This window comes from Pyrgilauda ruficollis, unplaced genomic scaffold, assembly GCF_017590135.1.
Source record: "Pyrgilauda ruficollis isolate IOZ18807 unplaced genomic scaffold, ASM1759013v1 scaffold69, whole genome shotgun sequence".
In the NCBI taxonomy this organism is placed as follows: domain Eukaryota; kingdom Metazoa; phylum Chordata; class Aves; order Passeriformes; family Passeridae; genus Pyrgilauda; species Pyrgilauda ruficollis.
This window is the reverse complement of record NW_024528710.1, coordinates 119880-147177: the sequence shown is the minus strand read 5'-3', so window position 1 is coordinate 147177 and position 27298 is coordinate 119880. Positions and strand designations below refer to the sequence as shown.

Below are 27298 nucleotides of genomic sequence, written 5' to 3'. Positions count from 1 at the left end.
TGTTCCCCCAGTTCAAAGAGAGGGACAGGATTATTATTTTACCTTTTTCTCCCCACTATGCCTCTACTATGAGCAGTGGCAGTTCCAGGGCAGGACTACATAAACACACTGGAAAAAACGGTGGAGAGAGAGAGAGAAACTTTTAATCTGCTTTATCCCTACAGTGAATTTTTTTTCAGGAGGGAACATGATAAACCACCCTTAATCCAGCTGGAGAATCCCAGCCCTGCAGGGTGCAGAGTGGGGATTGTCTTGGGGGCAAACCTGGGGTGGGGGTTGGCTGCAAGGGGCAGCCCTGAGTGAGTAGTTGCCCCTTCCTGGCACCAGGCTGGTCCCAGTGTTGGCACTCAGTCCCTGGTGTAACAGAATTCTCGCTATGACTGCAGTTAGCACGTAGCTTGACTTGTATTCAGGCCAGTGTGTGTTCCCCACAGCCCCAGCTGTGCAGGGATTTGTCCAGAAAATGTTGTTTCACTCTTTCACCCGCTGCTTTTTCTTTTTCCTCTTCCTGGGAGCTGCTTCTGGCTTTGTTCCCTCTCCCGGCTGTGGGTTCTCCTTGGCTGCTGCAGGCAGGGAGCTGTGAACAAGAGCAAACAGCCTGAGCCACAAACACCCCCTCACACCCTCCTCGGAGTGCCCAGAGCACTGACCTTGGCTACGGTGCCCCCCAGAAGCAGCTGGAGTCCCCCACAGCCCCCTCTCACCTGGGGGCATCAGCCCCTTCCCTGCACCGCTCCAGCACAGCCACAAAGAAGCCATGGGTGAGGGTCTCTGCAGGGGAAGCACGGAGGCAGCTCTCTGCTCCAGAGAAGGTCGCGAGTCCTCGGCAGGGCCAGGATGGGAAGGCAGTCATCAGACTGTGGCATGGAAAAGGGGGTCAGCACCAAACCCTGCCCTACAGCCCCCCAGGTTCTCTGAACCAGACCCACCTGAAGGCTGAGCCCCACTCCTGCAGCACAGCCTGCACCACATCCTCGTTCTCTTCCTGGTGTAGGGAGCAGGTGGAGTAGACCAGGCGCCGGAGAGCTGGAAAGCTCAGGGCATGGTTGAGGATGCGGCGCTGGAAGCCAGCCAGTGCCTGCAAGCGTTCAGCACTCGGGGCTGCCTCCTCCCCCGGCCCCCGGGTCACCATTCCTGCTGGACAGAAGCTGTCACCCAGGGTATGCACACCCATGGCACAGTTCCAGGTGAGCAGCTGGATGTTACCCAAACGTTACCTGAGCCACTGCAGGATGGGTCGAGAAGGATGTGGGTCACCCTGCTGTATTTGGGGTCTCTGGGGTCCACGGTCAGGAAGTCCTGCTGGACCAGCTGGCAGCCAGTGACCCCTGCCCGTGTCAGCAGTGTGTTCATGGTGGCCACGCGCTTGGGGTCCACATCAAAGGCAAAGATCTGTCTGAAGGCAGAGCCATGTGCCCAAGAGCCATCAACAGACCACCTGGCCTCCAGGAACACTCAAATACTGGGCAGGCAGACCTTGAGAGCTGCCTCCCCTCTGGCAGGGTTATGGAACAGGCCGGGGGCTGGGAGTGAACCCCCACGTGACTTCATGTCCCCTCAGGTCCTTCCAGTGGCCCAGAAGTGACCAGCTCACCTGAGTTGGTGACAGGCTGTAGTTCCTCCTGCCACGTTCTTGTGGGCTCAGGGAGACCAGGGCCACCTCCCCCCTTCCCTCCACCCCTGCACACAACCCTGCCCTCACCCCTTGTTCTTCAGGATGGCAGCCAGGTGGCTTGTCTTGTTTCCAGGGGCAGCGCAGGCATCGATGACATGGGAGCCAGCAACAGGGCCAAGGAGGAAGGCAGGGAGGCAGCTGGCCTGCAAGAGGGCAAAGACCGTCAGAGGTGTGGGCAGAAACACCTGGCCCCTCCTCAGGCATGGCTGATACTGTGGGGTCACAAGGACCACCATGACACAGGGCCAAGGCCACCACCATGCTCCACCAAAAGCCTTGCCCTTCCCACAGCCCCCTGCTCCTCCCAACTCCCACAGGGATTTTATACCCCAGGATATCATCCTGGGGTATAAAATGACAGAAGCAAAGCCCCAGGGGAGTCCCACAGTTTCTGCTTCAATTTAAATGCTACAGCAAGCTGAGCCATTGTGGAAGGAGTTCACCCTTCATCCCCGTCAGTAGTTTTCCTATCCTTGCAACTTTCTGCTCCCCAGTTCTCTCACCTTGTCCTGCAGAATTACGTGTCCTGAAGTATACAGCAGGTTGTCATGGAGGTCTGTCTGCGAAGGGAAAACCAACAGCTCCGGAAGATGCAGATCCAAGAAGAATTTTTTTCCGGAAAGGGCCTTCAGCTCCTCCACACTGTCCACGAGACACAGGGAGCATGAATACAAAGTCCTAATCCCAGTGCTCACAGCAGAGCCCAGGCTGAGAAATCCCTCCATCCCACAGCTCCTCTCCAGCTCCAGGCAGCACCCAGACAGGCAGCATCTAAGAGTGGGGAGTGACAAGAGACCCCAACCCAACCACTGTGAGCACCAAGCTCAGCAACCCTTCAACCCACCAGACCTCATCCCACTTGCTGACATTCTGGGAAAGGTGGGATAGCAGAAAGAAATACTCACCTGGCTGCCTTGCCCAGATAGGCATATCCCTGGCGCTTGAAGAAGTCGATCACATCATTCACACAAGTCTTCAGGGTGTTGACCCGGACGTAGCGTGGGACCTGGGAGGCTGCAGGGGCCGGACAGGTCAGACACAGACCCCACTGCTCCTTCCAACACAGGGTGCCCACCCAGCCCGAGCCCACTCACCTGCGGCGCTTACTGCCTTCTCCGGGGCCAGCAGGTCCTCGTTGCGGCTCACCTTGAGCCGCACCTTCATGCGGGCCAGCTCGGCCTCCAGCCGTGCCCGGTGCCGCCGGGCCAGGGCCTTCCACCGGCCCCCGCACTTCAGGCCCTTGCCGAAGAGCAGGTCATACACCAAGACCTGCGGGGAGGGGACGAGGTGAGCCCGGCCCCGCCGCCCCAGGCCACCGCGGCTCCAGGCCACCGCGGCCCAGGGATTCTCCGAATCCGGGACACCGCGGCTCCAGGACATGGTCCCACGACACCGCGGCCCAGGGATTCCGCGGATGCCCGTACCTTTGCCAGCTGAGGCGCAAGCTTCTTCTCGGCCTGCAGCAGCGCGGCTCCATCCAGCAGCTTCTCCAGCACCGAGGCGTAGCGGAGGGTCTCGGACACCAGCGCGTACAGTTGCCGGACGTGCTGCGGAGCAGTCAGCGGTGAGCGCTACTGGGCCCGCTCGGGGCTCCCCCCGCCCTCCCGGGTGCGATCTCCCCCGGGCCGCCCCGCACCCCCGTTCCCTCCGGGCGCACCGGGAAGCCGCTGTTGTACACGAGGCTCTTGAGGCCGCCCTCGCCGCGCTCCAGCCCCGCCAGCACCGCGGCCGCCGCGCTGTACAGCGCCATGTGCGCCCCGCGCCGCTTCCGCCGGGGCCTCCGGGACCGCAGGGGGCGAGCGCGGCCCCGCTCCCAGCGCGGCCCCGGGGCAGGGCGGGCAGCGGGAACGGGCGGGCGGAGCGGAACGGGCGCCGTGCGGGCGCTGCTGCGTGGGCAGCGCCGGCGGAAGGGTGGGCCGGCCGGTCGCCCCGGCCGCACCGTCATCGCAATGACCCCGGCCAACCCAGTCACCCCGGTCACCCCTATCGCCCTGGTTACCCCGGTGATCCCAGCCACCTTGTCCGCCCTGGCCACCCCAACCACCCCGTCATCACAGTGACCTCGGCCACTCTGGTTGCCCCGGCCGAGGGTCACCCCCGGTCAGCCCCATCATCCTGGCCATCACATCATCAGTGACTTTGGCCAGCCCAGAGACACCAGTGACTCCCGTCACCCTGTTCATCCTGGTGATCCCAGCCACCCTGACCAACCAGTCACCGTGACCATCTTGGTTACCCCGGCCATCCCAGCCACCTCTATCACCCCAGTGACTGTGGTCACCAGACCCCATCGGGTCCCTGCATGTGGAAGCACGCTGACATTACTACTGATTGTTAGACCCTGTGGTACCCTGTGGGTGATGGGTTGGTGGGGATTTGCTGCAGACTTTGGTGGTGTTCATGCGGCGCTCAAACAGAGCAAAGAATGCCCAGCCCTGGAAAGAGGGGTCTGCTCCAGGAAAGGGATCTGCTCTGAGAAAGAGGGATCTGCTCTGGGAAGCTCAGAGCTGTATATGGAGGGTAAAGGATACCCCAGAACAGCCACTATAAGGCAGTATCCCAGCAACCTGGACATGGCTTTGAAACTGTCCCCGAACCATCTGGTGTCACATCTGGTGATCAGTCACTCCAGCATGACCAGCTCCAGGGACACCTGGATCCAGGAACAGGCAAGAGCTGCTTTGCAGAGTCTGAAGGGTTAGCAGTGAGTGCTCGGGATCAGTCATCTTGTACCTGAACAATCAAAGGATGTAAGAATCTCTAGTGACAGGATCTGGGGGAATGGCTGCAGCTCTGTCACTGTCAGGGAAGGTTTAGTTTGGTATGAGGAAAAGGTTCTTCCTCCAGAGGGTGCTGGGGCACTGAAGGGGCTGCCCGGGGAATGCTTACAGCCCCAAGGCTGCTCATGGACCCGACCGACTTCCGTCGACTTCTCCTGGTCAAGCTGATGGGACCAGTCAGACAAGGTAGCTCCTCCTCGGGATGGGAACCCCAGTGTCTCCCCTTCTGCATCCCTTTGGGATGTTCCTGCTCCCAGGGAAAGCCAGGTGGGCTTTTGTCCCTCTGTCCTGTCCCTGCACACCGCGGGAAGGGCTGTTTCAGCCCTGCATGAGCACACGCGGCACATGACCAAGAGGAGAGCCGGCCGTGCTGGCTTCCCACAGCAGCCAGGGTCTCCGAGTCCCCGTGGGGCTTCCCTTGTACCCACTGCACAGAGAGAATGTTCTCAACAAAGCACGTTGTTATCAGCTAAGTTAAGATAACTTGACTTTAAGATATTGTTATCAACTAGGTCAGCTTTGCTATTAATTACAATTTCCTTTTTTTTTTGTTAAACCGGTGGGGTTTTTTTGTGATATGGTGAAAACCTGTTATGCTTTCAGAAAAAAAAAAAAAAAAAAAAAAAAAAAAAAAAAAAAAAAAAAAAAAAAAAAAAAAAACCAGAAGGAAACCAAACAGTGCTCTAACTGTGTGAGGCAAGGCACAAGGAATTATTTTGTCTGATTGTGAAAAAATATAGTTTGTCATACAATAACTCCTGGTTCATGGATGTGTTTGGCTTATGAGCATCCCTCATACAAATTCCATCATGATCCTATCCCCTGGCTTCCCTCTTAGCATCTCCCAGGGAGCTGGGGGTGGTCCTGGCTTCTCCCTGAGGAATGTCCAACTTCAGGAATGTGGTGACAGAAGGATCACCCTGGGGCTGTCATCCAGCCTTACACTGAAGGTCTTTGAGACACAGCAGAGCAGAGGATGAAGCACGTTCTCTCCAAAGGGGGGCTGGGGACAGGCTGTGGGGACCTCCCTCCCTCCCTCCCTCCTGTGAATATAAAACACTTGGGTTTATGTTCTTTTGTGATGATCTCAAAAATTCACAAGAATGTGGGTTTCTTTCTGCAGTTATTTTGCATTCTCATTAGTTTTGCATTGATACCATTTCAAGTGCCTGAAAAAGGCCAAACTTACCAACTTGTTCCAAACCAGTTTGGATTTTTTTTTGCCTGTGGTGGTTTTTGGTTGATTGGGATTTTTGTTTTGTTTTGTTGTTTTGTTTTTGTTTTTTGTTTTTTTGGTTTTTTTGGTTTTTTTTTTTTGTTGTTTTGTTTTGGAGGTAATTGGTTTTGTTTTGTTTTGTTTGGGGTTTTTGTTTGCTTTTGGTTTTGGTTGGCTGGTTGGTTGGTTGGTTGGTTGGTGGTGGGGGTGTTTTTGCTTTTGTTTTCCCTTTGGTTTGGGTTTTTGTTTGATTGGGTTTTGGTTTGGGTTTTTGGGTTTTATTGTTTGGTTTTTTTTTTCTCCTATAGTTGTCTGGTTGGGTTTTTTGATGCTGTTTTTGTGGGTTTGGTTTTGGTTTTTGAGTTTTGGGTCGCTTTGGGGTTTTTGTTCTAACGAAATGCGGAAGGCAGTGCACACCGCGAACTACATCCCCCAGCGTGCCCCGCGGCGCTCCGTGGCGTTCGCCTCCATTGGCCCTGCGCAGCGGCGTGTTCATTCCCGCGTGGCTCTAAAGCTGCGCGTTGGGCCGGGGCCGCTGCTCGGAGCGTGATTGGCTGGAGGCGCCGCCCTTGCCGGGCAGTGCGTGGCGGCGCGGCGCGGCCATGATGGCGGGCGGCGCCGGCCGGGACGGGCTCGGGGCTGGGTGGCGGGAGCCGGCTCCGGCGTGGCCTCTGGCACCGACCCCGGCCTCGACACCCTCTTTGTCTCTGGCCTCGGAGTCTCTCCAACCCCTGCAGGACCTGACCGGTGATGGAGGGGTGCGCAAGGAGCAGCTGCGCCCCGGCAGCGGGCAGCCCGTACCCCCATCCGCCTCCGTGGCAGGTAGAGCCGGGTCTGGGGCCTCCGGAGCCTCCTGTGGGCCCTGGGAGGTGCCGTGGCCAGGGCCGGGCACTCTTGTTAGGGATGTCCCAGCTCTCTGGCACAAGCTGCCCAAGGAAGCTGTGGTTGCCCCATTCCTGGAAATGTTCAAGGCCATGCTGAAGCAACCTGCTCTAGTGGAAGGTGTCCCTGCTCTTGGGCAGGGGGTTGGACTGGGTGATCTTCAAGGTCCTTTCCAACCCAAACCATTCCACGGTTCTCGCAGTCTCTCCAGGGCTGGTGTCCTGGAGTGAGGCTCCCTGAGCTCGGCCTGGCTGCCCGGGGGGGTTCAGAGTACTCTGCAGTGATGTTGTGCCTGAATTCACTGGTAGTTCAGGCACCAGTAACCATCTTCTGAGCAGCTTTTAAATAGGAATTGTTTAGTTTAGCCAGTCTTCAGCAGGACTAAGAATGTGAAAACCTGTGAAAGTGTGGGCTGGAGTGAGGATCTGGTGCTCATCTCTGTTCCCTGTGTCTCCATGTGGGGTTTGGTCTTTGTGGCTGGACCTGAAGTGGGTGCTGAGGGAAACAGGGCAGAGCCAGTTGGGAAAAATCCCCCAGGACTCTAATGTTGACATGCTGGTGGCTGGCAAAGACCACGACAAGGACTTAAAAGTGCTGATATTATACTGCAGTATCTCTCTGTTTCAGAGACTGTCTCCTCTCCTTATCAGTATTTTAACGCTTGGGATACCCTGTTTAACTTCTTGTGGCTGACACATTAAATGAAAAGGCATCTTGACCTTGAGGAATGAAGGATTTCTAGGGCCCACCTGTGCTCACAGAGAAGTTTGAAGTTGGAAGCGGTTCCTGAAGTGCAGGGCCCTGGTGGTATGTCAGGAGAGGCTCATTACAGTGTGTTTTCTGAGGCAGAACTGGAGTTACAGGTGCTTGGGGTAGCGGTACATTTTCCCCCTTGTTCTTCTTTCCACAGCTCCAGCTTTGATTAGGGAATTCTTTTTAAATATTTCTGCATATAACTGGGGTCTTTTAATTTGCTCAGTTGAAGTTTCCAATTCTTAAAAGTGCGAAATCACACCTCTTAAATAGATCAGGACTGTGTCTGGGAATGATGCTAAAACACACAGCAGTTGGCTGCTTGGATGTGGCCAGGTTTTTGGTGTAAAACAGAAGGGTTTTTGCTGCCTCTGCTGTTCTGTAGCAGAACAGAAAAGGAGAAGCAGGATAACTGGGTGGTTACAACTCCTGGTGTGCTCCTGATATGCTGTTATGGGCCATGAAATCAACCTCTTGCTTTTCCCTTCTCCCCACTCCTCGCTTGGGCTGTACAGTGAAGTACTCTGGGTACCTGGGAAATTGGAATAAGCTCTTCTGTTCAAATGGGAACAACAAGTATCCAAGGCTGATGAAACTCGGGAAAGGTAGGTTTGAGCCACAAACTTTGTCCCGGGGCTTGGGATTGTATTAAGGCATTTTGGGCCCTGGGGTTGTATTAAGGCATTTCAGTTTAAATGCTGTTTGGTGTCTTTAGGTTGTTTGAAACCTTTAACACTTGTTCATGGAGTCCAAAATCCTCCTGGTTCACATGGGAGATGGAATCTGGACCTGCTCACCTTCCGCCTGGGAGTGGTAGGGAGGTGTTTCCCACCTGCCCTCGGGCAGTTTTAAATCTCTTGAGAAGAGATGATGTTTTCCAGGCTGGACAGGCCTTTTAGCATGCTGGTCTAGTGGAAGGTGTCCCTGACTGTGGCAGGGCTTGGACTGGATGATCTCTAAAGCCCCTTCCAATTCATCCCACTCTGGATTTGCAATGCCACGTGCTCAGTCCCACAGCAGCAGTACCCCTGCTAATCCCTTCTGGAGCAACTGGCTGTTGTACTTGCTGAGACAGGAGCTCCCAGGGTTTTTTTTTTCCTTCAGGCTTAAGGAGAAGTCATTGTTTGGTGTGTGAGTGCGTTGGTGTTCGTGAACCTCACCTGTCCCACCCCTCGTTGTGACAGACATCACACTGTGGGGGCTGGAGATCGGGCTGCTGTCTATGACCAAAGGAGAGGCTGCGCTCTTCGTCCTCACTCCAGAGTACGCCTATGGCCAGCGGGGCTGTCCTCCCTCCATCCCCCCAAACACCACAGTCCTCTTCAAGGTGGAGGTGTTGGACTTCATAGACTCAGAGGAGTGCGACGCCTTCTTTGAGTTGACTTATGTGAGTTCCTTTAATAAGGCTTGAGACTGAAATCTGGAGGGTGAACCATCAGTGTCCTGTCTCACAGTTGCTGTGGCTGGTGTATTACATGTGTTCAGGTGAATGCTGGTGCAAGTATCTAGTCCCTGGGGTCACAGCTCTGCTCTGATCCACATGCCTGCCCTTTGTGTCCCTCCATGCCTCTCTCTGTTTGCCCTCCCATGCAGAGGGAGAAGGCGTGATCTGCCTTTGTTTGCTCCTCTGTGCTCAATGGAGTCAGTGGAATGGCTCACATTTATTTTTAGTTTTACTGGAAACCTCTGGTATGGTTGCACTAGAGGGCACCAACTTCCAGGAATTTCTTTAAGGAACAGTAAGGAGCTGACTGTAACAATCGTCTTCAGTCTGCAGTGGCCCAGTGCCCCACCAGCCCCCACCCTTTGCCTCTTGGCTCCTCTCCCAAGTGCTTCCTCTTTTTTCCTTCCTGGTGAGTTACAGTGCTATTGTTAATTCACCTTTTCATGTCAAGGGCTTTGGGCTGTGGTTGTGGGTCAGTGAGTGGAAGCAGAAGCTAATGGGGGAGCCCCTCCAGCCCCTGCACAGGTAAATTTTCCCTGGAGCCCTGTGAGCAAACCACACTTGTTGTGCTCCTTCCTTGCCCACCTATTTTGGCTGACTGACCTCTCTCTATGAGCTGGTTCCAGCTTGCAGACCCAGAAGAAAGCCTGTCCCTCCATTTTTATCTTTTTTTTTTTTAATGCTTGTTGGGATTTTTGTTTGCTGTTTGGTGTCTTTGGGAGTGTCAGGCTGTCCCAGAGCTGGCCTGAGAGCAATTAGAGCAATGGAACGTTTCAATAAGCTTTGTGCCAGTGGCAGCATTTCTGTTAACTCAGCTGTGTGCTGAAGGAGTTGGGCGGGTTTTAAGAACACATTCCTGCCTTTTTTCAGTCCCACTTTAGGCCTGAGGAGCTTCCTGACCTCTTTACTGGGAATAATCACCACAAGAACACAGTAATGTTTCAGCCTGGCTGGGGAGATACCACATGGTGGTGGCCTGGCTTTGGCCTGGCTTCTACTGTGTGAATAGAAGGGGGCTGTTCAGGACTGTCCTGTCTGAGTTCTCTGCCTGTTTTCTTTAGTTTGAGCTGAAATTCAGATATTTCTTCACACAGGAACAGCGGGATAGACTTCCTCTAGAAAAGGTGTTGAAAGTGGCAGCCACAGAGAGAGAGTTTGGCAACTACTTCTTCTATAAGCAGCGCTTCAAGATTGCCAAAGACAGATACAAGAGGGTATGGTACCAGGAAAATGGGGGGTGTGCTTTGGGAAAGCTTGGGTTAGCTCACCACAACAGGTACAGGTTAGAAATCAAATAACTTTATGGTATTTTCCAGGCATAGTTTGTTACTTCAGAACACGGCTTGCACACCTGGTTTTGTGTGAGCAGCAGTGCTAAATGAAGGCATTGTCACAGAATCATTTTGGCTGGAAAAGCTCTCTGAGACCACCAAGTCCAACTGTTCCCCAGCACTGCCAAGGCCACCACTAACCCATGTCCACAAGTGCCACATCCACAGGGCTGTTAAATCCCTCCAGGGGTGGGGATTCCACCACTGCCCTGAACAGCCTCTGTGCCAGGGCTGGACAACAATTTCAGTGAGAAATTGTATCCAACCTGAACCTCCTGTGCTGCAACTTGAGGCTGTTTGTCTTGTCCAGCTACCTGGGAACAGAGCTTGACCCCCATCTGGCTGCACCTTCTTGTCCAGGAATTGTAGAGAGTGAGAAGGTGATCCCCCCTAATCCTTTTTCCCAGTCTGAGCCTCTTCAGCTCCTTGTCCCAGCAAGGTAAATGCTCAGTTATTCTCAAACTGGAAGGCATCTGCTACTTTTTCAGCGGTAGCAGAGATGATTCAAAGTTGCTTTTGCTTGGGTTTTTGAAACAAAAGTAATTTGACTTACCTTCTTCCCTGTAAGATATCCATATTTATCCTGTAAGATGCTCATATTAGATCTGAGTCCTGGGTCCTTTTTTTTGATTCTTCTGCTTTCCATGGTAAGTTTCTAAACCTGTGGTCATATGGTCAGCATGACTATTCATGCTGAAAATGCCATGTCCTGTATTTAGAGTTTTGATTGTTACTACTTTTTAGTGACCTAGGTGAACAGAAATATGGATGTGGCTGTTGGATGAGATGGATTTCTCACTTTCCATGATGAATTTGTTGTGTACTGGCTGATTTTCCCTCTCTGCTCAGGCACTCTCCATCCTGGGTCGCAGCTCTTCCAGTAAGGCAGAGCAGAGCCAGATCAACGCTTCCAAACTGCTGCTGTTCCTGAATCTCTCACTCACATACCTGAAACTGGAACGTGCTGACCGAGCTTTGAAATACGGGGAGTTAGCCTTGGAGATGGACCAAGGAAATGCCAAAGCGCTGTTCAGGTGTGGCCAGGTGGGCAAATAACTCATCATGGAACATCCCAGCCTGGCTGTGGAGGGAGCCCAGAATGAACTGAGGAGAGTCTCTGAATTCTGGGCTGCTGCAGTAGTCAAGGTGGTTTGTCTGCATCTGCCCTTTTGGAAAGTCTGGCTCTGTGGAAATGTGTCACATGGAGCTTTTCCTGGAGTGTTCCTGAATTACTTTTCTCTGTCACAGGAAGGTTTGTTTTGGCATGAGGCCTGAAGAAGGGCAGTGGGTCTGTATTTATCTTGTGATGCATCTGATTTCTTTCCATGACAGGCTTGTCTCTACATGAGGGAGTACAGCAAATCCCGGGATTTCCTGGCCAGAGCTCAGTGCATCCAGCCCTTCAACCGTGATATCAACAATGAGCTGAAGAAGTTAGCAAGGTGGGAGCCCTCCTTTCCATACCTGCAGAAGAGAGACTGTTTGGACAGGCTGTAATACCCATTTCAAAATATTTAAAATATTCAAAAAACCCCAAACTATTGGGTTAATAATTGACTTGGGAAAATGCACGTGGAGAAAACAGCTTGAAACATTTTTCAGGCCCAGAAGCTGCAAGTGAGGAGCTCAGAGCACCCACCTTTTCCATGTATTTCTTTGGTGGAATGTATGTTTCATGACTTGTGAGCAGATCGGGGTGAGGACAGGGATGTGGGGGCTACTAAAGTACCTCAAATCCAGTGAAATACACATGGCTGATGATCCAGCTGGTAATGTTCTCAATAAGTATGATTTTCATTCCCCTTAAGATGTGTTGGTTATTTTCAGCAGTTGCACATGCTTCAGTGCACAATACTAATATTCATTAAAAGTGAATTTCTTGCCATCTTGGAGCTAATAAATGAACAGCCCTGAAGATGGACTCTCCCTTTCCCCACAGGCTGAGTTCAGGACTATCCTGCCAGCTTTAGTCATGCCCCCACCCCACCAAAACATGACTAATGCTTGTCTATGCCCTCATGATGTTCTTCCTTTGAAATTGCCAAAAGCATTAGCTTTTTCCCAAAAGTGTGTGCTGTCCTCCTGGCACTGTTTACTGAGACAGGAGCAATGCTGTCCTCAGCTCTGGAGCTAACAAAGCAGCCCTTGAATACGAGCCCTCTTCTGTATGTCAGTGCTAGGCACTTACAGAAAGGCAGCAGTAACACCCAAAAGAGTGGTTGGTGCTGCTGGAAAAGCCAGTCTGGTGGGCTGAATGCCTTTCACCAGGGGATATGTTGGTGGAGGGCTGTTCTGTCCTGTGTATTCATGTTGTCTTTAATAATCTGTCATAACACCAAGTCTGCAAATTTATTCTGTTCCTTCTGAAGTACAAAGAGCTTGAAGGCAGTATTAGCTGCTGGTCTGGAAATTTTAAATTAATCTCTTGCATTCATCCTGATCTCCCACTGGGTATGGAGCTACCAAATTGTCCGCTGAGGGTGGGGAGTTCTAAACTAGATCTGGCTGGCTGCTCTTGGAGGCTAGTACATGTATAGTGCTAGAAGGCCTGATTCTAGAAGCCTCATGTAGTCACTTAGATTTGTTTGAAATATGTTGGTAGATAAAAGAGAAATTTTGCTGATGGTGTTTAGGTGCTGTGGCCGGGAAGCAACAAGACATTTCTGCCTTTGTCAGCTCCAGCTGTGTAGAGAGCAGCACATTCAGTGAGTGTGCATGTGTCAGAATTGAGTGCACGTTAAACCGCTGCTGTCCTGGAGTTCTTGCTTCGCTGCCTGTTAAAACTGGTGTACTTTTTGCTTTTAACCATGCAATGGTTTGGGTTGGAAGGGACCTTAAAGCTCATTTCACTGTCGTGGGCAAAGACTCTTTTCATCATACCAGGGTGCTCTAAGTCCTGTCCAACCTGACCTTTAACACCTCAGGGATGGGGCAGCCACTCTGGGCAACCTGTGCCAGGGCCTCCCCACTCTCACAGGGAAGAATTTCTTCCCAGTATCCCATCTAACCTTGCCCTCTGGCAGGAGGAAACCATTCCCTCTTGTCCTTGTCCAAAGTCCATCTCCAGCTCTCCTGGAGCCCCTTTAGGCAGAGGAGGGGATTCTGAGGTCTGCCTGGAGTTCTTTCCAGGTGAACACCCTTGCTCTTCCAGCCTGTCTTCAGAGCAGAGGGGCTCCAGCCTTTGGAGCATCTCCGTGGCCTCCTCTGGACTTGCTCCAGCAGCTGTATGTGTTTCTGATGCTGGAGGCAGCACTACAGGAGAGGTCTTTTGCCTGTGACAAAGAGTGGAATTAGTGTGAAACAGATGAAGCAAGTGTTACTGGGCGTTGCTAATGAGGCCTTCCCTCTGGCTAGATATGTAATGTTGCCAGCCTGCCCTTGCCTGAGAACTTGTAGTGTGATCTGACAAATGCTTCAGAAATAGAATATGAATCAAAATCTCGTTCTTAGTGGCTTTTCACTTCCTTACTGAGTACATTTATACTTTGTTAAAAGCTAGGCTGTGTGATAATCAGCAAGCTCCCTTATGCTGTCTAAAACAAAGCTTTGGAATGTATCTCTTTACTGGCTGAAGCAGGTTCTTGGCAAAATCCTCTGGAGAACAACAGGCAGAATCCAGGGTGAAAGCTATATAGAATGTGTCTGGTTCCAGCTGTGGTGGATTTGGTGCAAATTCTGCTGCTGGATCTAGGAATTCTATTGGAAGGCTTACATTGCATCAAAACCAGAATGAATTTGGGTTCTTCCAATATCTGGCATTAATCTGTTCCTCCAAACAAGGGGCTCTTGGATTTCCTGCTGTCATAGGTGTGGGAATGTGCCAGCTACAGGTGGACATCCTTGGTCAGCAACTGTGTGAGATTTACCCGGAGAGATTTGTTCTGCTGGGATTTCATACCCTCTGAGGTTCTGGGCCCCAAGGGTGCTGAGGGCTGGGGCTGAGAGAACCTGAGCCAGCCTCTCACTGGGGCTGGTTCTAGTGTGTTGCACAAAACCCTTTGCTTTTGGCCTTATATGGCAGCAGATGCAGGAAGGCCGAACTCGTGGGCAGCCACTGATCCCTGGAGCAGTGTTCCTAAACTGAGTCAGCTGCAGCTCAGGGATTCCTTACCAGTGAGGTGAGAGCACAGAGAGCAGAGGATGCTGTGCTTGGAGAAGTTCAAATGGAGCAGCCTGCAAAGCTTTTGCCATCCTGTCACACTGGCAAGGAAGAGAGAACAGAGGAGGATACATCTGCTTATCATCCACTTAGTCCAGACACAAATCCCTGCTGTCTCCTTCCCATCCTCTGCCCAGATCCTATATCCATGGTAGATATCCTGCTGTATGGTAGTTGGACAGTGTCTCCTGGGTGCTAAAAGAATTTGCATAAAGACACACAAAAGTATCCCACAGCACACAGGTGGGCTTCCTCTGCACTGTCCCATGTTTCCAGAACTAGTGTAGAAAGCACCTGTCTCACAGAAGGCAAGTGATCTAATTAGTCCCGAGCAGAGATCCAAGGTCTGGGGGTGAGGCATGACATTTCCAGCTCTCTTTCCCTGACATTGCAGAAAGAAGGGCTTGAGAAGCTGTGTCTCTGCTGCCAGCACAATTTTCCATTATGTTAATTTATTTATATTCAGAAAATGACGTTATTTTCAGGTTATGACACTGAGGGTGGCACAGACAGTCTCCAGCCCCTGATGCCATCCTGTGCTCTACTTTGCAGATACTACAAGGAGTACATGGAAATGGAGAAAGAAATGTGCTGCCAGATGTTTGACCCTCTCAATTCTTATGGCTGAGAAGAAATCAAGGTAAAATCTGTCATAGCTGTAGTGTTCTCAGGTGGGGAACCTGCTTCTCTTCTGCGGGGTAGGCTTTTGGAGGCAGAATGGAAAGTGGTGGGAGTGTGTGGAGAGGAAGGGCAGGATGGTGGGGTGGAACACTACATCGTCACCTTGAAGAATCTTTCCTGTGAGGCAAAGCATGTGTGGGACAGAGACCTGGAACTGGCAGCAGTTGAGTAAGTTTGGCTTCTTGTTTCCTGTGCTGCTCATCCCAGCTATTCCTGGTCAGAGCCAGGGGCTGAAATAGCTCTGTAGTCTTGTTTCTCTGCCAATTAAAAGAAAGGAGAAAAAAAAAAAAAAAAAAGAAAATTCCTGTCAAACTTAAGAATTGGATTTCCTCCTCCCCTCCAGCACTTCTCTCTGGAGCTGTTGGAATGCCTCACTTCAGAAAAATCTAAATATTTTATTTTTGGGGGTTTTTTTAAGTATTAAAAAGAAGTCTGTTTGGATAGAAAATTTCAAGTAGATGTTTTGGACTCTTTAAAGCCTTAAATCTTCTAGCAAAATTGACAGGTTTATAAATGCACAAAGGCTCTTTGATCCTTCTTTTTTTTTTCCTCAAAATCTTCAGGGGCATGCAAGCAGGAGCAGAAATCTTTTCTGGTCTCTTGCTTTGGGGGAAACCCTAGGGAAAGAATTCTGGAAAATTACAAAATCCTTCTGTCATGAACCATCCCCAGCTCAGGGTCATCAGTTTGCTGCTGTTGTCTCTCCTGCAATACAGACAGTACTTTTTGCTAGCAGAAAATTAATACTGGCAGACTTTCCATCAGTTCTGGTGTTTTAAGGTTGTCTCTTTGTGCTTGTGAGGAAGGTAAGGCAGTGTTTGAGGAAGAAGTTGGATTGAACGCTGCTTCCTAAAGGAACACAACCTTCTCCTGACTGGACATGACTCCTTGTGGAGTCTTTACCCTTCCTGCTGCCCCTGTGCTCTGGTCCAAGCTGGGCATGTGACCTCAGAGCACAAATCATCCTGCCCTGGGTTTGGGATGAGACTTACTAAGTGTGTTAGCAGGTGCCTGCCCCCAGGAAAGGGGCTCTGAGAGGGGATGTACGACTGATGAGGTCTTATGCAGAAAGTCTGTGGCTCTAGATTTGGCAAGAGGCTCTGATTTTCCACTTGCTGTGTTTCAGGAAGTTGCAGTTTGGAAGCATATAGGATCTTGGGTCTCATCCCTGGTGGTGTCTGACCTGGGAAGCTCTTGTGAGGGTCTGGGATCACCTGGGCCTGGTTTGTGGTGGGAGTCAGGGTGATTGTCAGGAAGGTTATGTGGCTACTTGTTTCCCAGAAAGCATCTTGTGAAGATGCTGATTTCCACACATCTGGTGTAAGTAAAACCAGTGATACTGGTTAGAGGAGACTGAGAAGTACAAAGGAAAAGGGCAAAATCTGTCCTGTAGGCAAGCTTAAGTGCTGGGCTGAACTGCTTATCAGCCAGTTTATCCACTGACTCCTCTGTGTGGTGTTGTTCCACCTTATACAGCTGATGGACAGCTGTAAGTCAAAAATATTTCCAAGCTTCCTTGAAGTTGATTTTTGTTGCAATATTAAAAGGAAACTAAGTCTCCCAGATGAACATAAATCACTGAGACCCAAACAAAAATCTACTATTCATTCGCGGCAAAAGAAGTCCTTTGCTGGAGGAGGTTCCTGAAGGGCCCTGTGCGAGCTGAAGGTTGGGCTGCTGCTTTAAAACTTCATTATTCATTCAGAGAGGAGCAAAGCAGTTCCAGCAGGAGCTCCTGCTCCCTGTCAAAGACACTGGGAATTGGTCAGAATTGAGGCAGAACATTCTTTAATGCTTTCCAACAGCTTTGTACCAATTAAGTTAAGGGTACAGGCTGTCCTGGGGCAGTTTGGCAGGCCAGCTTCATCTGTTCTCTTAGACACTGAGTGAGGAGATGGGCTGGAAATGCTGTTTGCAGTCCATGGTTAATGGACCAGTGGAATCATAAAAGTTACAGAAAACCTCCTTATATACCAGCTGACAGGTGCTTGTGGAGCACTGAGCTGACCTGGGGTCCAGCTCCTGAATGGCTCAGAGCTGTAATTGTAGTATCTCTTCCCTCCGAACATCGCTGCATCCATCCTTTGCTTCAGAGCTCTTTCCAAGCTGAGACTGCTGTGCCTTTGCTGAACCCTGCTGTGTTTCAGGAAAAAAGTTCATTTCTCTGTACTGAATAATCCAGGGCTGTTTTGTATAATAACACTCAAACCTGGGTGTACCTGAGCATCTTCCTTCTCCCTGATATTTTTGCAAGGGATTTTGTAGTGATAAGACAAGGGCGAATGACTTTAAGCTTTAAGGACTTTAAGAGGGAAGATTCAGATTGGATATAGGGAGGAAATTCTTTCCTCCAGTGAGGGTGAGGAACTTTCCTACCAGTGAGAGTGGTGAGAGCCTGGCACAGGTTGCCCAGAGGAACTGGAGCTGCACTATCTCTGGAGGTGTTCAAGGCCAGGCTGGATGTGGCTCTGAGCACCCTGGTCTAGTGGAAAGTGGCCCTGTCCATGGCAGGGAGTGAAACCAATGAGTTTTAAGGTTCTTTCCAACCCAGACTATTCCATGATTTCTGTATCCCCTGCAAGCTGTAGAGCCTAGTTCTTCTAATTGCCACAAACATCTTGCTCAGAACACATTTCCTACCTTTTCAATGGAGTTTTGGGTCAGAATAGATCTTCCCTTTGGCAAAATGCAAGGCTGCTTGTGGTGTTTCTTAGGGGAATTCAGAAGTACTCAGAGGGAGACAGAAGCACAAACTCCTTTTTAAATCCATCCTGCTGCAGTTCCTTCCAAATGCCTTGGGTCTCAAGCTGGCCCCTCTGAGGGTTTGGTTTATTTACCTGTCTCTGCTCACGTTGTGTGATGCAGGTATGTAGAGCCTAGTTTCCTGGGATGTGCAGAGCTTGAAGTCCTCTTTGGTGTCCCCTAAACTGCACAATGGTGGGCTGAGGCCTCTGGCTTTTTGGAACTTTTTGTTATGTTTTGATTGAAAGACCCATCAGGTAAAATAAAAAGAACTTTCCCATTGTTGTGTTGCTGTGGACTCTCTCTCATAAGAGAACTAAATCATGAGGACTGGGGACAACTTCCCTAGGAATGTCTGGATTCTAGTAGAGGGTCCTTGGTGATAGTTCTGTCCCAGGAGGATGAGTCTCTGCGCTCTTATTTTTGGTTATAGGTGAGCCAGAGTTGAAAGCTTGTCTCTAATATGTACCTCAGCTCAGTACACAGGAGAAGTGGTCCCAGGAGTTGGGAACACACAGGGAGATGTTCCAGTGAAAACAAACAAGACTGAAATTATGACAGGAAACAGTAACTTTGAGGTCAAACTGGTGATTGCCATGAATAGCAAGTTCTACCAGTTCTGGAGGCATTAATGGTGAGAATTGGCTGCAGAACTGAGGCTGTGTCACCAGGTAGAAGTGACTATAATTGGGCTTAAAATCAGCAGCAGTTGCCAGTTGAACTGACCTACTAAGCTGCAGGAGATTTGCAAATAAACTGAGAAGTCTGTGCATAACACAATCAAACTCGTGCCTTGGGAAAGCTCCAGACTTGGAATAAACAGCAACTTGCTCCTTCCCCTCCTGCTCTCTCTTATTCCTGAGCAGAGCTGAAATGTACCTCCTGCTGATTTTGTCCCTCCCCACTGCGGCTGAACAACAGAGAACCAGCGATTCACTGCTCATTTAGAATATGCAAATTACTGTCCCACTGAGGTGTCCTGTGCTGCAGAGGAAGTTGTTAAATCTCTGCTTTCTGCTGAGCCTTGCCAGGTGAGGGGGAAGGCTTGAAGGAGGACTTAATTAAGCATTCTCCTTGTTAAGCAAAGGAAGGAGAAAGGCTTTAATGAGGTTGTTTTCCTTCCAGCTCTCTCCTCTTCTAGCATCTTGCACTTTCTTCTGAGGATTTCTGCAGCTCCTGCCTGCAGTAATAACTGTAATACCTCTCTGGAAGGATCCTGTGCTCTGATCTCTTCTGGAAACTGAAGAAATTACTGTGGCACCTGGTTATAGGGATCCCTGATACGCTTTCCTAGGACTGGACATGGGTCTGGATGCACTACGTTTGGCCTTGCCCAGACTGGGAGGTCTGGCCGGGATTTAGACGCCACAAGATGATGTGAAATGGAAAGGACAGAGACCTGTGCAATATCCCAGTGTCCCACTGTGCCTGTCCTTCAAGGCTGTGGTGAAGTATTGGTCCTCCAGCCTTATCCAAGGATAGGCCCTCTGTTCTCTCTGATTTAGGAAGTGCCTAAAGCCTGTAATTTCCTTTTGTGCTCAAACACAAGGCTCCCAGGTGAGGTAGGAGCAGATTCCTGGCTGCAGTGCTGAAAGGAAACTTTGCTGGGGCCAGGTGGGGTTGGGCTCTGCTCTCAGGTGATAAGTGACAGGACAAGGGGAAACAACCTCAAGTTGTACCAGATTTAGATTGGATATTTGGGGAATTTTCATGGAAAGGGTTGTAAAGCATTGGAATAGACTGCCTAGAGCAGTAGTGCAGTCACCCTTCCTGTAAGTGTTCCAAGAATACGTGGATGTGGGACTTCAGGACATGATTTAGTGGTGAATGTGGTGGTGCTGGATTGATGGTTGGACTAGATCTTAGAGGGTTTATCCAACCTTCTGTGATTCTGTTCTCCTCCAGCTTCTGCCTGTCACCTGGCACTGGTCCTGGGAAGGCCAGGCTGAGACCCCAAGGGATATCCCTGTGTGAGGTTTTACTTCTCAGAGGCTTTGCTAGCAGCTCTAATATAAAATATTCTGGTGTTACAAATCAGTAGAACATGAAAATGGTGTTGGGCTCTTTCCATTCCCATGCTAACAGCTGGTTTATCGTGCAGGTGGAGTTAAAACAGAATTGGCTGTAAGATGGGAATTTTCTTCTGAAGTTTTAGCTTTGCAGAGCACTCAGAGTCACTATCCCTCACTTCCCACAGCAAGTAGGCACATGATTATCCTAAGTTTTTCTCTGAGTTATAATTTTTCAGGCCTTCTTTCTCTCCTCAAGTTGTGCTCTGTCTGGGCACCAGTCCTGCTGCTTTGAAGGCTCCAGACTTTCCCTTTGAACTAACAGAAGAGATGTCTTTGTCCTGTTGTTCTTAGGCTTTAATCCAGGGATTTTAAATTATCATAGATGCTTATTACTGTCCTGATACCCTTCAGGGGAAGTGCTCTCCTGGTTATGAGAGGGTGTTGGTGCTAGTCCGAGTCCTGAGACCTGCCAGCTCTCCGCTCTAGTGAGCGGTGAAACACCAACAAACTGGAGCAGAGTTTTAAATGCTCTAATTGGGCATTGCAGCAGCTGTGATGATACAGAGGCAGCTGATGATAATGTGATGAGTGCTGAGGGCCCTCAAAAGTGTTCACTGTGGTTTTGAGAAACACTCATCTGCTTGTGAGCTCCTAAGCCTTGTTCACTTGTGCACTGAATCACAGAGTTGTTAAGGTTGGAAAAGCCCTCTAAGATCACAGAGTCCACCTGTTTCCCCAGCACTGCCAAGACCACCACTAACCCATGTCCCCAAGTGTCACATCCACACATCTCTTAAACCCCTCCAGGGATGGGCACTCTACAACTGGCCTGGGCCAACCATCCTGTGAAAAAAATTCCAGAATATCCAAACTAAACTTCCCCTGGCACAGCTTGAGGCTCTTCCCTCTTGCCCTGTCCCTGTTCCCTGGGAGCAGGGCCTGACTCCCACCTGGCTGCCCCCTCCTGTCAGGGAGCTGTGTAGTGCTGGAAGGTCCGCCCCGAGCCTCCTTTTCTCCAGGCTGAGCCCCTTTCCCAGCTCCCTCAGCTGCTCCATATTGGAGTGTCTTTTCCATCATCAGCAGCACAGAGCACCTGATGGAATTAGGGACTGTGTCCCTGCTGGAACAGCATCTGGACACTAGCAGCTGTGTCTGACACAGTGGCAGCAGCACTTTGCAAGCAGGTGATGGTTTTGGCTGTCAGCACCGGGAAGTCCCCACGAGGGCTCCATATTTAGGGAATGAGCTTTTGGAAAGTCTTTTTGCTTCAAATGCAGGGAGTGTCTTGGCACTGTTGAGAGTTGGTTTGCAGAGCTCAAGAGTTATTTCCAGTAAGGATAGGCATGACCTTAATGTGCCTCTTGTGCAGCCCACCCTGCTTTATCAGGGGCTGTTGATTCCATAGAATGCTGAACATTATTGTCATAGAGGTTATCTGAGCACTTGAAGGACTGGGAGCTGCTCTGAGGATCAGTTTCAGCCCCCACTTGCTGGGTGAAGTCCTTCCTGAGCCAGAAGTGGGTGTTGAAGAGTTCATCACTTCTTTCACCTTCCCATAATCGTTCCTCTTATGGGACCTCTTGCTCCCTGAACAAGAACTGTTGTTGCTTTGGCTGGGTGCTGTTTTAAGGGTTTGGGTTGTTTTTTTAAAGGTGTGCTTGGGCAAGAGCTCTGCTTTATGTTATTTCTTTTTGCTTTATGTATCCTTGTCTTATCCCAGATCTAAGCAGACCTCACAGCTCTTCTTTCTGTCACTTTAGGTTTGGGATGGTAGTGCATGTCATCAGCATTCAGGGCCTTTGGATCGAGACTTGTTACAGATCTCTGGAGAATTCCTCCTGCTACAGAGTGTCTATCTAGCATACATGCAGCTCTTGGAACTCACTGTGGATCTTTTGCAGAGCTGGGAATCTTGGTAAATTGACTTGGAAAAAGTGTCCTGAGTTAAAAATGTGTGTAAGTGCAGATCTTGAGATGGCAGTTGACGTTTATGTGGTTTGGCTCTAGAAAAGACGAGCAGCATATCTGTTCCTTCCACTTTCCTCTGTGGGTTTGGGCATCTGTGATGGGGCTCTGACTTTGGATGTGGGAAGGGTGAGTGTCTATGCTTGTGTGCTGCCATGCTCTGAGAATATATCCACAGCCACCTCAACCATTGGAGTGGCCACTTGAAGCCCTCACAGCTGGACATCCCCAAAGAACACTTAGAGAGAAAAGAGGAGGGTATGGCTGACTGCAGAGCCACTTCCACAAAGAGCATATAAATGGTCCCTAATTAGGGAATTTTCTCCCTAAGGCATGTCACCTGCTCAGAGAAAGCTCCCTGGGATGGCAATGCCTTATGCCCAGATAAATCAGGACAGGCTGGTGTTGTAAATAGCTGTTCCTCTCCTGGTGTCAGGGTGATTGCCCAGAACATAATGTTGTCAGCTGCTGAGAGCACCCTGGTGCTGCTGGAATTTCATTTCAGTACTCCAGAGCACTGCAGCCTGTCCGGGACCTCTCGTGGAGCCCCTGAGATTGTTCCCTCGTGGTCGCAGTGGTTTTTCTCCAGAGTGTCGGTGCCTTGTGGGACTGGTCAGGCTCTGAGTGAAGAGCACTTCTTAGGCAGTTGCTGTTCACAGTTTTGGCTCTTTGCTGATGTGTGCACATAACATCTGCTTTCCCAGCCAGGCTCATGTGGAGCTGCGGTGTTAGGACGTGCTTTATCCTTCTGGCTACTGAGTCACAACTTCCCTTCCTTTCTTCTCCATGCTCAGTTGTAAATCCCATTTAGATCCCAACAGAAGCATTGAAGAGGAGATGTTCTGTTTCCCCTAAGAGTGGAGGCTGCATTTCTCTGAATATCCTTTGAGGTCACTTTTCTGAGATGTGAAAGCTTTCTAGACTGCCACCACCAACCTGATTTCTTGTATTCTTGCCTTGAGGAGCGCTCTTCTCACTGAGGGTTATCCCAGTGCAGCACTCTGGGAGCTACTGCCTCAAGGCATGGGAGGCAGTGAGGGCTGAACTGGCAGGAGCAATGTTTAAGTGCACAATTCTGAGTTTTCCAGTTTCCTCGTGTTTTGACAGGAACTTTATCTGCTGTGTTTGGTGCCTCCCTATAGCTCTTCTAGAGATGGAGGCAGGAAAGGGGGAGCTGCGGAAGATGCACCTGCAGTTTTTTATGCAGAAAAGCAGCTTAAACAAATTGTAAAGTCTTACTTAAGCATTAACTGTTAATTGTGGCTTTAATGCAGAGTAAAGATGATATAATTATATCATAATTATGATTATAAAAGACCTGTGACCTGGTGTATTACTCCCTATGAGTTGATGATCAGCTTTGTAGTTCCAAAAGATGAGTTAAAATAGCTGAGATCAACAGGCTTGTGTGTGACCTGTGAAATCTGAATGTGCCTCGCTGGATTTCATGGCTGAGTTGCTGCCAACCTGCTGTAGCGAAGGAAACAAATCTTGGAGCAGGCTTCTGCTTGGAGTGTGCTCTTCTCCGCCATCCAGGAGCAGCACTGGTCTTGAACCTCAGCCAGCTACTGTGTCTGCTGGGTCCTGTGATTCCCCTCCACTTCTCTTCTGATTGTGGAGCCATTTGGTGGAAATGAAAGAGACAAACTGATCAAACACTCCCTGAAATGGCTTTAGGATTTCAGTTTGAATTTTTTTTTTTTTAATTAGCTGCATGTAAAGACTTTATTACTTCAATTAGCAGCCATGAAACCAGAAACCTCTTGGTCTGATCCTTTATTTTCCTGGTGTACAAGAAGCCTCAGTTAGCTGTGGGCTCGCTCCAAATTAGACACCCCAAACCCCAGCTAACAGCTGATGGAACACCCAGTGGTCAGCTTTGAAGTGCCTGTTGAGAACATGTGAAGGAACTGCTTCATGGGGATGGGATTAGACTGATAAGGAGCAGAGTGGAAGTTAGTTGTATTTTAGGAGGAGCAAGGATGCTTTAGTTTAACAATGCAGAGAACACTGTAGCACATCAAGAATAAGGATTCCTTTTTCCCACTTCAAGCCTTTCTTTCCTTCTCCTGGTTGAAAGAACTTTCTGCTGTGAACTGGAGAAATTATTTAGGTGTTTCTCTCTCTGATTCATTTTCAAAGAGGAGATCAGCTGAAGTGTTCTTCAGTCATTTTCCTTCTTTATGGATTTCCTTTCCTCCTTTTCCTGGAAAGTGCTGCTAGCCTGGATTGACAACTGATACCTTGTGTGTCAGGAACCTCGTGTAGCCCCAGAGTTTTGGAATGTTTGGCAGTACAAGGGGGCCTATTAAACGAGGCTGTAACATGGGATTTGGTGAGTGCACTAACTCCCAGTTTGTAGTAGGCTGGAAGTCTCACTCCTGTGTTTCTGACAGTATTAAAAGTTCTTCAACTCTTTTGTGCTTTTCTTATCCCAAACTTTAAATTGGGGACAGCCCTTGTAAGAGGCACATTGTACTGACTCAGACCCGGTTTTCTGGCAGGGTGGCCCTTTGTCATGGGTTCTGTGGGCTCTGAGCCCATGGACTGATGCTCCAGGGTCATCAGAGGGAGATGAGTCATTTGGGGTGGGCTGGAAAGTCTTGATGTTCCTCAAAGCCCCAGTTGTCCCGTGATCCTGTGGGGCCTTTCAAGGATGTACAATGAATGAGGTGTGCATTTTGAGCATCATGTGATGTTTCATCTTCTCCTCTTTTAGTCTATAAAGAAGCTATTTCCCTCACAGTTCTTGGGGGTTTTTTGCCTCCTGGTTAGCAGCCTGTAACTCAATATCCTCTAAGGAATAGGCTTTCCTATTTTGCTACCAGTAATTTGATTTACATGTGCTGGAATGGCCACTGCAGCTGAGCTGGCTGTGCCAGCTGTGGTAGCATGCAGATGCTGGAAGAGTATAAAAATAGGTTTGGGCTCCTGGTATTCCTGAGCTGTGAGCAGGTCATGCACCTTTTGGATGGGATCCTTTGCTACTCCGAGCTCCTGTAGGAGACAGATACTGGTTTGTTCTGGGGAAAGGTTTCTAAGGATTTTCTTGGGTTTTCATTTATTCTATTTTTCCTTCTGCTGGTAATCCTATGGATGAGAGAGGGACAAGGCTTATGTTCCAACAGTATTTTGGTGTCTTTTGTGCTCACAAATTGGGGAAATACTTCCAGTAGGAGTTTTTCTGTGTTGGTGTTTGAGAGGAGCCACTTGCAGCTACATCAAGAACAGCAGGATGTGACCTGTGGCACCAGACACAGGGGAAGGTGCTGATTCTGTCTGAGCACTAGGGAGGGGAAGGTGCTGCTTCTGCAGGAGCAGAGGGAAAGCCCACCTGGGAGAGGCACTGGAGGAGCAGGTGAGCTTTTGGCAACAAGGTCAGTGAAGCCGTTAGAAGGTGAGGTAGGTGAGCCAAGTCCTGATCAGTGACCAGAGAGGTTCCCCTTTCAAATTTAGAGCTGAGGAGGGAGGAATCACCACTTGAAAACAGTCTTGGTTCTTCTGATGCTGCACCAAGATACAGATTTCCTTCTGGTTACCCTAAAGAAGGGGAGGTATGGGTGGAAGCTGAGATGAAATAAAGAGGTTTTGCTGGATGTGGAAATGGTCATTTCCCTTGCCACGGCTTCAAGATTGTCAAGGACCCAACTGCGAGTGATGGGCCGAGGTAAACAATCGCCCAAAGTGCTGGGGGTGCTCTGTGATCCATTGCTGGGATGCAGCCAGATAGCCAAGCCTTCTAGTGCTCCTGTCCTGCAACAGGAAGGAGCTGGGAGCAGGGAAATACAGGGAGAAACAATAGGAATCTGGGTTGAGGAGAAATTCCTGTGTTTCATACAAGATTCACCTTTCTCCCAAAGGCAGAGTAGGGTATCCAGGCTTCAGTTTCCCAGAACCAGGAAAAGTGTAAGTGGTGGGAAGCATGGATGACCCTGTGTAGGAAGGGAAGTGGCCCAAGGAGTGCTCTGGGGGTTTCCCTGAGGAGGCCGGGCTCGGTTTTAGCTTTTGTCTCTTAATACTCTGTTTTCTCCAAGTCTTTCAAGAGGATGTTGAATGGATTTTAAGGGGATTTCACTCTGTTTGTTCCACTTGTGCTAATGTGTGGAATTCTAGGTGTTTCTTTCAGGGCCACTGGAGGTGTGTGCTGGTAACCATGGATCATTGAGAGCTGAAATTCAATAAACTGTGCAGGTGATGCTGGGGAAACACTGACTGTGATACTTTGTCATCCTAGGACTGTTGCAGCTGTCCACCTTTTGGCACATGGAGATCTCAGCATCACATACAAGTTTTCAGAAAAGGGGCAGAAGCACTGTCTTACTTCAAGAGACTGAAGTGAAGGTTCAGTGTTTATACATAACCTGATTTTCCTGAAGTTTGGTTTGTTTGCTATGTTTTCAGGCAGTTTCCAGAATAATTAAATCTGTGCTGTTGGAGAGAGGAATGGGTCTGTGAAAATTCCTTCTCTTCTCCCATGCACACTGTTTGAAGAAAACTCTTTCCTGATGTCCTGCCTCTTGCAGATAGATTCCAGGCTGCTTTCAGGGAATTTCTAAACGGGAGGAGGATGCTATGAAGTTTTCTATTTACACAGGTTGTACTTAAAAAAAAAGTTTGATATTTTTGTTCTGAGGAAATAAACCAACCTGAACACTAAAGCTGGCAGGACTTGTGCCAATTTATTGCACAAATAAAAGTGATTGCAAGAGTGATTAATGCCTGAAAGGAGCTGGAATTTGGAATGGGGTCTGTAGAGCTGGCTCCCTTTGTGCGCGACTGGTTGTTGCACTCTGTTTTGGCTGAATGTTCCTGTGAATGTTGATGCCAGATCTAAAATTGCTGAATAATACCAGCTTTGGCGCAAACTCCAGAACTCCGTGTGCTCACACGAGGCTGTGGCTGGGATTGAGTAAATGCAGAGTCAGAGATGCTCTAAGAGCTGGAGTCCCTCTGCTCTGGAGCCAGGCTGGGAGAACTGGGGGTGTTCACCTGGAGAAGGCTCTAGGCAGGCCTTAGAGCCTTTTCCTCTGTGTAAAGAGGCTCCAAGAGAGCTGGAGAAGGACTTCGGACAAGGGGCTGGAGTAACAAGACAAGGAGGAATGGCTTCCCACTGATAGAGGGCAGGGTTAGATGGGATGGTGGGAAGAAATTCTTCCCTATGAACTTTATGAGGCCCTGGCACAGCTTGCCCAGAGAAACTGTGGCTGCTTCTGGATCCCTGGAAGTGTCCAAGGCCGGGTTAGTGCTAAGAGCACCCTGGTCTAGTGAAAAGTGTCTCTGCCCATGGCAGGGGGTGGAACAAGATGAGCTTTAAGGTCCCTCCCAGCCCAAAAACCATTCTGTGATTCTGACTTCCACAGCCATATCAGCCAGGGCTTCCCAGCTATTCATGCATCACAGGTGGCCTTGTCTGTCCATCTTCTTGGCCTTGCTCTTTCGCAGAAGGGTCTAAGGGTCTCCAGTCAGTAGAGGTTGGACTAGCACTAAGAGGAGAATTGTAGAAGTGTGGAATATCCTAAGCTGAAGGGACCCATTGGGATTATCCAGTTCAGCTCCTGCTGCAGGGCCAGTGTGTCCCTGAGCCCTTTCCTAGCCTGACACTAGATGGCAATGCCTCCTTCCCAGCGGTGTTTGGGACTCCTTTCTGATGGCCTTTAA

The 27298-nt window shown here is 49.8% G+C and overlaps 2 protein-coding genes across 3 annotated transcripts; one reads left to right on the top strand and one right to left on the bottom strand.

Moving 5' to 3' along the window:
* Positions 1 to 121: 121 nt before the first annotated feature.
* On the bottom strand, positions 122 to 3515 carry NSUN5 (NOP2/Sun RNA methyltransferase 5). Of its 2 annotated transcripts, none has more exons than XM_041484887.1 (10): positions 3333 to 3515; positions 3100 to 3222; positions 2770 to 2944; positions 2581 to 2689; positions 2179 to 2317; positions 1703 to 1818; positions 1218 to 1396; positions 930 to 1137; positions 705 to 857; positions 122 to 577 (listed from the first exon to the last, which is right to left on the bottom strand). In XM_041484887.1, exons 1-10 carry the CDS (start codon positions 3423 to 3425, stop codon positions 472 to 474), a joined length of 1401 nt encoding a protein of 466 aa, XP_041340821.1. In that variant the 5' UTR covers positions 3426 to 3515; the 3' UTR covers positions 122 to 471. The 2 variants fall into 2 exon arrangements, with proteins under 2 accessions (XP_041340821.1, XP_041340822.1); XM_041484888.1 differs by having other exon boundaries at positions 930 to 1134; positions 3333 to 3513.
* Positions 3516 to 6273: 2758 nt separating this feature from the next.
* On the top strand, positions 6274 to 26224 carry FKBP6 (FKBP prolyl isomerase family member 6 (inactive)). The gene is made up of 8 exons (XM_041484889.1): positions 6274 to 6493; positions 7822 to 7911; positions 8491 to 8693; positions 9845 to 9964; positions 10931 to 11125; positions 11414 to 11523; positions 14793 to 14880; positions 25875 to 26224. Exons 1-7 carry the CDS (start codon positions 6274 to 6276, stop codon positions 14866 to 14868), a joined length of 1014 nt encoding a protein of 337 aa, XP_041340823.1. The 3' UTR covers positions 14869 to 14880; positions 25875 to 26224.
* The last annotated feature ends 1074 nt before the right edge of the window (positions 26225 to 27298 follow it).